Source organism: Lycium barbarum, chromosome 2 (genome assembly GCF_019175385.1).
Source record: "Lycium barbarum isolate Lr01 chromosome 2, ASM1917538v2, whole genome shotgun sequence".
Taxonomy (NCBI): domain Eukaryota; kingdom Viridiplantae; phylum Streptophyta; class Magnoliopsida; order Solanales; family Solanaceae; genus Lycium; species Lycium barbarum.
In genome coordinates, this window is record NC_083338.1 from 119,027,685 (window position 1) to 119,037,474 (window position 9,790).

Here is a 9,790-nt window from a genome sequence, read left to right on the forward strand (position 1 = left end):
TGTTATGCAAGCCTTTGTTTCTTTCTAGTAGATGTTGTTAGTTAGCCTTTGCATCCTTTTCTTTACAAATGAGGTTAGTAATTCTTTGTTAATTACAGATGGCACAAACCTCATTTTACCTCTGAATGGCCACACTATGTAACAACTGCAAAAACTAACATTTCCAAGGTTCTCTTCCAGTGATTCTTGATCTGAACAAAATAATTTTCCAGTGTTTACACTATTCCAGATTCTTTTTACTTTCTATTTCCTATTGTCCATCGGCTATTTATAGAAATATCAAGTGTGATTAAGTGCTTACACGAAGTATATGGCTGCACCACAGTTTTGCATGATCCGTTCTACCTGTCACTTGAAGATAAGACCACAGCAATCTGTTCACCTAATGTAAGTGAAGATTATCTCAGAAGAGGGTGAGAAAGAAAATTAGTTTTTATTTCCAATTTTCTGGTTTAGGATAGGTGAAAGTTAGCAAGTTGTGTGGGAGAAAACACTGGATATTGTGCAACTTTTGTAGTGCATACATATATTACTTGCATATGTTATTACTACAAAGGCTATAATCAACATTGTATTTTCGAAATACTTTGAGAATCATTCTTTATGAAGAGACATTACTTCAATTGCTTAAAAATGTTTCCTAGGTTCTTTTTCTTTCATGTTTTCGTGTTCCTTTCATCTAAGCGAAAATCAGTGTTGTTTGTACAAATATTTGTGTGGCCATTTTGCTATTTCTAAATTGAACATTAGATCTGGCAGCTGCCTATGCGAGTTTGATCATAGGTCATTTTAACATAACACTTACTTTACGAAACACACTGGATGCTTATTACTCACATCCTTCTATCTAGCGACTCTTTAAGAAGAAAAGAAAGACACCTAAAATTTGTGGCCTTAAAATCTGTCATGATATAAGTGCCATGACGGCTAAAATGAAAAAGATTAAGTTAAACCGTTACCAAATATATAAATGTATTATTCTCTTTTTAACAAACATAAAATGGAATAAGAAAGTATCAATTTCAGCACTTCAACTCTTGGCGTTTTCTCCTGAAACCTAGCAGTACAAGCTAGACAGTGTTTGAAATCAAATTCATTTTTGTTTGAGCTACACTCAAAGCGCATAAACCAAAGATCTCCTGACAATTATCCAAATGTTTGCGGAAATCTCAAGTGAACAAGTCCTAGTAAATGAAGACTCGAATTCTGCGTATTCTATTTGACTACTGAAAGTGGGTCTTTATATTGTTATTGCTATTGTATATGAAGAAATACTGAAACATTCTTTTTAATCATGGTGCTCAAGCCAGTTTGACTGTACCTCATCTATTCTACCCGGTATATGCGATTTCCCACAAACACTAATACCAAGTAATTCTATCCGCCAAGACTTAAGCAGATGAGGAATATATATATATATATATATATATATAATGACTCAATCACCTTGTCTGTTTGGCAGCTGCAGAAGGAATGTCAAAACATGTCGAACAAATCTCCGGCTGAGACAACGAGAGGAAAATGGAAGAACTAATGGGAAAAACCTTAGGAAAGTCTTTTGAATATCATACATCGCCTTAATTATAAAGTTCAAAACTGAAGAAATAATTACAACAGCCATAAGAAAAGCAAAGCTAACAGATCGATCACTACATCACTACGAAAGACTGGATCCATCTGGTAACTGAAAGTAGGGCTGGCATAAATACCTAAAATCGAAAAACCGGACCGAACCGAACTAGTTTGGTTCGGTGTTCGATGTCCACCTTCAAAAAACCGAAACTGAAATAGCCGAACCGAAGTTTGATAAAACCGAACGCCCACCGAAATTTAATACATTACCCAAAAAAATTAAAATAGTCCAGGCCCATTAAGTTTAAGCCCAAAAACACCCAATTATAACAAGTCCTCTTTTGCTTTTGTATCCCTAATTTTTCACTTCAATTAAGAAAACTAAATATCCTTAACAAAGGAAGGTGACTCACATGTGTCTTTAGGATTAATGTATGTTTTTTTATGTGTTTTCTTAATGATTCTTACGTTATGTATATAATACTTAATAATCCTATATCATGGTTATGGTTTTCTGTTATTGTGTATCCTGTTTGTTTGATTTTAATTTCAATTTATCAGTTTTATGTTTTATTGCTTTTGAGAATATGAATTAGTATAAATGAAATCGCTTCCAATATTATATCAAAAAAACCGAATTAAAAAAACCGAAACCGAACCGAACCGCACTTGAAAAAACCAAAACCTTAAGAACCGAACTGAACTAGTTTGGTTCGATGTTCGGTGTCCACCTTCAAAAAACCGAAACAGAAATAGCCGAACCGAACACCACCCCTAACTGAAAGTAACCATGTTCGACTGTTTTGGTATGCAAAATAAATAATTCATACAAACAGAGGATCTAAGTTACAACACTTGGAAGAATTTAAAAGCAAAAGGTAAGAACGCATACTGCATAAACTTGCCTTTCTCAACACAACACAACACAAAAAATAAAAATAAATAAATAAATAAATAAATAAAAGAACAAATACCAGAAAGGATTATCTCTTACTCCCTCTGTCCCAATTTATGTGATACACTTTCCTTTTTATTCCGTCCCAAAAAGAATGATACATTTCTTTATTTGACAACAACTTAACTATAAACTTTACTTTTTACGCTTAATGAGATGATTTATAACGGCACAAATATCTTTGGCTTGTTTTAGACCACAAGATTCAAATGTCTTCCTTTATTCTTTAAGCTCCCTGCCCCATCAAACTATATTACATAAACCCATCAAACTATATTACATAAATAGGGACGGAGAGAGTAGCTTCTATTTCTAATGCATAAACACCTCAAGCATCTCTTTCGTATAAGGTAGCACGTAGTTCTGTTAACAGCTTGGTTCAGACAGTGTAGCAAAGAACGACCTTAAACAAAAACCAAGACTTTTTTAGTAAATCAGGTCCAGCCAGTGTAGCAAAGAACGACCTCAAACAAAAACCAAGAATTTTTTAGTAAATCAGGTCAATATCCGACAGTTATCCCAATGACATAATTCAAATAAAGATTCCAGTACTTTAATAAAAAAAAAAAAAAAGACGTTGTAACTAAGAATTTGCTAACAATACCAATAGAGAGGCTTCACAGAATTAAGAGAACAGATGGCCTAGGCAGCTACATAACATAGGAGAAGACTGGATATCATACAGATGATGGACTCAGTAACTTTGGGTTGTTCGGCAGATTTGCAACTTTCTTCTTTTGTCACATCATAAACCTTCAACAATTTGAGAATTGCAACCTCTTTTTTGTCTTTGAATGCTAGGTGGATGGCAGAACCGAAAGGACTCATAAGAAATCTTCACCAATTTGAGAATACATAACCAGAACGATAAAAGGAAATTGTTTGTCGATAAAGTACATTTCAATGTACACTTTGAACTATGAACATAACTTTAAAGCACACAAATCACCACAATCCTCCATTTATCAAATTTGTTGTGGAGTGGACAGTTTAGTATGAAAGTAATCAAACTGGATAGAACTAGAAAAATCAAGCATCTGAACTTTGATTGCGTGAATAGAACAACTGAAGGTCGGAAAGTAAGTAAAAAAAAAAAAAAGGGGTAAGGCCAGTAAAAATCTCTCTCTTTTATATTTATGTTACGATATAACATGTGTATTGTACTATTGTCCAAGTATGAATTTCGATACAATACTCAGTATTTCAGTTTTTTTTTTCCTTCCTAAATACCGAGTATCCTACCAAATACCAAATTTTTTAAAAAGTTAAACCAAATACCGCACCGAATATCAAAATACCGAAATGCTGAATTCCGATTTGATATACACCAAGTTATGCACACCCCCACACATGACTAAGGCATCAAGAAATGAAATAAAGCTAACACCAAAACTAAAATTGGTTTAGTGAAGCAATTTTTCCAGAATTCAGTTTTCTTTTCTTTTTGGGGTCCCATTTTCACTTTTATACCAATGTGTTCTCACAACAGGCAATGGTCTACGGCTCCTATGAAAATTGTCAATGTACATATTATATATAGAAACATCATGCTCCTACTTGTCAAAGCTGAAAGAATGTGCTTTTACGAGACACGGAAGATTTTAGTCTCCCTACCTTGAAAGGTAGGGGTAAGGTCTGCGTACACTTTACCCTCCCCAGACCCCACATTGTGGGATTTCACTAGGTGTGTTGTTGTGAAGATTTTAGTCCCAGTCACAAGGACAAGGCAAGGCAGGAAAAGAAACCTCAAGTCAAAACTATGTTATTAAGGACCAAAGTTCTCCTATAACAAAGACGATAGAAAAAGAATTTTTAGTGCAAGCCCGAAGAGTACTATCCTGACAGAGATAAGCATTCAAATAATCAATCAAGCTCACAAACATAAAATCTGATTTAGTTCTCTTTGAACAAGCAGAGGTTGATTTGAAATGAGACTTGTCTCAGTTTCTGGTATTCATGGCTCGATAATGGACCCATCAGCTATGAAAAATAAACAAGCAGCAATATGCTTGACAAGAGCATAACAAAGGAAAGTACAATATTATCAAGGAACTGAACAAACCTACAAGACAAGGATACTCTGCAGCCACGGTCTCCACTGTAAAGACTTCTCTCTAACTTCTAGTTTTCATGTATAAATCATATGCCTCGGGCATCTCCGCCCTAAAAGGCAACACATATTTCTTTAGAAACTGCAATTCAGTATGTTTGACAACAGTGTAAAGACTTAGGTTCCTTGTTATCAGCTGGTTTTCTTTAAGAAACTTCAAGATTTCATTCCTTGGCCTGATCCTCTTCTCCAAACTGTGCTTTAAAAGTGTCGCATGAGAAGCCAGATAACTGGGTTCATACCCCAGTTCATTCATGAAAAACTTCAATGTAATCCTTATCTCAGTCTCTGATGAAGCCAAACAGTAAGGAAGCTTTCTCACCATCTTGCAGATATCAGAATCAGACCATCCAAAACTCCGAAAAATACCTAATTTCCTTTGTAATTTGGATTCATCAAGCGACCCAAGTACTACAATTCCATGAAGAAACATCCCTGACTCCCGAGACATGTGAAAATTCTTTTCTAGTCGATTCACTGCACTCTCGAGCCATTCAGGGTTATTAAGTAGAAACCTAGGATGCCTATTAAAAATCGTCTCAATATCCATTCTTGAAAAGCCAAGATTTTGCAACAAGGTTATATTGGGTGGTATTACTTTAGGGAGATTGCTAGAGAGCAACCTAGGTTCTCTCTTAACAACCTTAGCTACGGAATCTTGACTACCCAATAACTCCATTAGATAATTAAGACTAGGTTTTAGAATAGTATGTAAACCTCTTTTCATGAAATTGCTTTTTCTAATAAATGTAACAAGGTCAGAGCCAGATAAGCCAAGTTGTTGTAAAACCTTAATCTTGGGTTTAAGGGTTTCATCAACACGACAAATCAACAACTCAGGGGAAGAAGAAATGAGGGTTTTGATTTGCGATTTGTTTAAACCCATTTGGTCAAAGAGATCAAGTAACAAATGGGGCTCATAATTTCTGAGTCTCAAACGAGTTACCTTAGCGTTTGTAGAAATGGCTTCTCGTGTTGAGAAACCAAGTGAGTTTACCATGAAATCCACCAATACATTGGCACGGGAACTAGCTGGAACTGTGGAGTAAAACAAGTGAAATGTGAAGGAAAAGAGATGCTTTTTGAGACTAATTCTAATCATGGGTGCAAGCAATCTTGGTTTGTAGGCGGTCAAAATTTTACTTGAAGAACAAAAACAAGTACAGAAAAGAGATTATATTTGCCCATGTTGTTTGATCAGAAAATGACCAATATACCCCCCTAGTTATACTTTGGTTCCAAATATACCCCTGTCGTAATACTTTGGGTTAGATATTTCCCTCATTTTTAATGAAGCGACACGCGTCATCATCTTATTTGTCTATTTTAAATTATTCCTTAATTAATTAAAATTCAAGCCATAAACTATCCCTTAATTAATTAAAATCCAACAAATGACTGACCCCCGGCTCAAAGAGAGATGAAAAAGCATCATGAATAATAAACAGTCATAATAAGCAGTAATAGCAGCAAGATAATATGATAAATAACATAGTAAAAGAAGCAACCAAATAGTACTAACAACAAGAACAAGCAATTTAAAGCAGTATAAAAGGCATGGTGAACTGCTAGAGAAAATAAAACAATTTGATAATTGAAGTACAAACAACAACAAATAGTATCAAGAATCGAAAGACAAGGACCTACAAGGATAATGCTACAAATATTAGTATGAAATGCTAAACAAGACAACACTCAACTACTTATTAACCTTCTACCCTGATTCGTGCCCTCCATAATCTCCTATCTAAAGTCATGTCTTCGGTAAGCTGGGCAAACATCATGTCGTGTCGAATCACCTCTCCCCAGTCCTTCTTCGGCCTACCTCTGCCTCTCCTGAAACCGTCCATAACCAACCTCTCACACCTCCGCACTGGGGCATCTGTACATCTCCTCTGCACATGTCCGAACCATCTCAACCTCGATTCCCGCATCTTATCCTCCACTGAAGCCACTCTCACCTTGTCCCGGATATCTTCATTCCTTATCCTATCGCTCCTAGTATACTCACACATCCATCGCAACATCCTCATTTTCGCAACTTTCATCTTCTGGACGTGAGAGTTCTTGACTGACCAACACTCCGCCCCATACATCATAGTAGGTCTAACCACCACTCTGTAGAACTTACCTTTAAGTTTCGATGGCACCTTCTTATCGCACAATACTCCAGATGCGAGTCTCCATTTCACCCTACTCCAATACGATGTGTGACATCATCATCGATATCTCCATTATCTTGGATAATAGACCCAAGGTACTTGAAACTCTTTTTATACTGCATAAACTTGCCTTTCACCAAAAAAAAAAAAAAAATAAAGAGAGAGAGAGAGAGAGAGACAACACATACCACATAAGCACGTGAATGTGTGTTTTCTATGTAACCAATTTCACATGCAAAACATGACAAAAAAGGGGGAAGGAGAAAAGCAACTCATCCTCAACACACATTTTGGTATCACTTCTTTACAAGGTAAACCACATAGCACGTGATGTTAACTAAGCAACTTATCCTTAGATATATATACTGTTATTATTTCAATCATTGTTCAACTTGAGTAATCCTTAGGCGTTCTCACTCAAAACATCCAGCCAATTGCCATAGACAACTATACAGAATCCAAGGCCGAGTTTTCTTAAATATGTGATTTCAAGGAGAGCAACACCAAGTAATTGTGTCATAACATAATATGTGTATTGTCTATGTAAGTAATACAGTACTCGGTATCTCAGAATTTTTTTTTCCTAAATACCAAATATCGTACCAAATACAAAAAAAAAATTAAAAGGTTCAACCAAATACCATACCGAGTATCAAAATACCAAAACCGAAATATTAAATTTCGATTCGATATAACACCAAATGATGCACACCCCTGCACATGACTAAGGCGTCAAGAAATGAAATAAAGTTGACATTTAGTTTTCCTTTTCTTTTTGGGGTCCCATTTTCACTTTTAAACCAATGTATTTTGACAACAGGCAACGGTCTACGGCTCCTATGAAAATTGTCAATGTACATATTGCATGTAGAAACATCATGCTCATACTTGTCAAAGCTGAAAGAATGTTCTTTTTCAAGCCACGGGGACGATTTTAGTCCCGCTCACCAGGACAAGGCAAGGCAGGAAAAGTAACCTCAAGTCAAAACTACTTAATTAAGGAGCAACATTATCCTATAACAAAGACAATAGAAGAAGAATTTTCAGTGCAAAGCCTGAAGAGTACTATCCTGACAGAGATAAGCATCTAAATCATCAATCTCACAAACTTCAAATCTGATTTACTTCTCTTTGAACAAGCAGAGGTTGATTTGAAAATGAGACTCACCTCAATTTCCGGTATTCATAGGTCAATAATGGACCATCAGCTATGAAAAGGTAAACAAGCAAGAATATGCTTGACAAGAGGAAAACGGAAGGACGATATTATCAAGGATCTGAACAAACCTACGAGACAATCGATACTCTGCAGCCAATGTAAAGACTTCTCTCTAGCTTCTAGTTTTCATGTATAAATCATACACCTCGGGCATCTTCGCCCTACAAGGCAACACATATTTCTCTAGGAATTGCAATTCAGTACATTTGACAACAGTGTAAAGACATAGCTTCGCTTTTACCAGTTGGTTTTCTTTAAGAAACTTCAAGATCTCATTCCTTGGCATGACCCTCTTCTCCAAACTATACTTTAAAAGTGGCGCATGAGAAGCCAGATAACTAGGTTCATACTGCAGGTCGTTCATGAAAAACTTTAATGTAATCCTTATCTTAGCCTCTGATGTAGTCAAACAGTAAGGAAGCTTTCTCACCATCTTGCAGATATCAGAATCAGACCATCCAAAACTCCGGTATATATCAAATTTCCTTTCTAATTTCGATTCATCAAGCGACCCAAGTACTTCAATGGCGTGAAGAAACGTCAGTGACACGGGAGGCATACGAAAATTAATTTCTAGTCGATGCACTGCTCTCTCTAGCCACTCAGGGTTATTGAGCAGAAACCTAGGACGCCGATGGAAAGCCTTATCAATCTCCTTTCTTGAAAAGCCAAGATTTTGCAAAAATGATATATTGGGTGGCATAATTTTAGGGAGATTAGAGCCAAGCAATCTAGGCTCTTTCATAACAATTCTAGCTACAGAATCATGACTGCCCAATAACTCCCTTAGATAAACAAGATTAGGTTCTATAATAGTATGTAAACCTCTTGTTAAGAAATTTTTCTTGATTAATGTAACAAGGTCAGAGCCAGATAAGCCAAGTTGTTGTAAAACCTTAATTTTGGGTTGAAGGTTTTTGTCAACACGACAAATCAACAATTCAGGGGAAGAAGAAATGAGGGTTTTGATCTGTAATTTGTTAATACCCATTTGGTCAAAGACATCAAGTAACAAATGGGGCTTATAGTTATTGAGTCTTGACCGAGTTACCTTGGAGCTAGTAGAAATGGCTTCTTGTGTTGAGAAACCAAGTGAATTCACCATGAAGTCTACCAATACATTGGCACTGGAACTCGTTGTCGCTGGAACAGTGGAGTACAAGAGCTGAAATCTGAAGGAAAAAACATGTTTTTGTGCGCCATTACTACCAATTCTAAACATCGCTGCAAGCATAGGGCAGGGAAGGGAAATTTTAGCCCTTGTAGGATTCGATTCAAAGAGGGGGTAAGGAGGAGGATTGTATTTTACGGAAAAGGGTCAAATATACCCTTGTACTCTCAACCCCCCTTACGTTTTAGGTTCAAATATAACATTCCTTTATACTTTAGGAGCCCGTTTGGATTAGCTTATTTATAAGTTGTTGTAAGTTGTTTTCAGTTTTTTTGAATATTTGACTGGCCAGCTTAAAGTCATTTTGTACTTAAAATAAATTTAAAAAATTAATTGAGCCCGTTTGACTTAACTTATCTAAAGCAGCTTATAAGCTGAAGCAAAAAAAAATAAGTTGGCCTACCTCAACTTATTTTTTTTTAGCTTATATAAGTTGTTGCTGCTTTTTTTAAGCCCATACAAACAGGCTCTAGGTCTAAATATACTCCTCTATTATACTTTGAATCTAAATATATTCCTTCTCTGTTAAAATTATTCAAGATGGACTTGAAATCTAACGTGACACAGACTATCACATGATATGCTAACTCATCACCCCAAC

At 35.9% G+C, this 9,790-nt stretch overlaps 1 protein-coding gene across 3 annotated transcripts; it reads right to left on the reverse strand.

Moving 5' to 3' along the window:
- Positions 1–3,330: 3,330 nt before the first annotated feature.
- On the reverse strand, positions 3,331–9,364 carry LOC132626912 (transcription termination factor MTERF4, chloroplastic-like). 3 transcript variants are annotated; one of them, XM_060341944.1, is made up of 2 exons: positions 7,968–8,126; positions 3,331–6,929 (listed from the first exon to the last, which is right to left on the reverse strand). In XM_060341944.1, exon 2 carries the CDS (start codon positions 5,737–5,739, stop codon positions 4,642–4,644), a length of 1,098 nt encoding a protein of 365 aa, XP_060197927.1. In that variant the 5' UTR covers positions 5,740–6,929; positions 7,968–8,126; the 3' UTR covers positions 3,331–4,641. The 3 variants fall into 3 exon arrangements, 2 of the variants coding, with proteins under 2 accessions (XP_060197927.1, XP_060197926.1); XR_009577699.1 differs by having other exon boundaries at positions 6,207–6,929; positions 7,968–9,364; XM_060341943.1 differs by having other exon boundaries at positions 6,207–6,929; positions 8,087–9,364.
- Between the last annotated feature and the right edge of the window lie 426 nt (positions 9,365–9,790).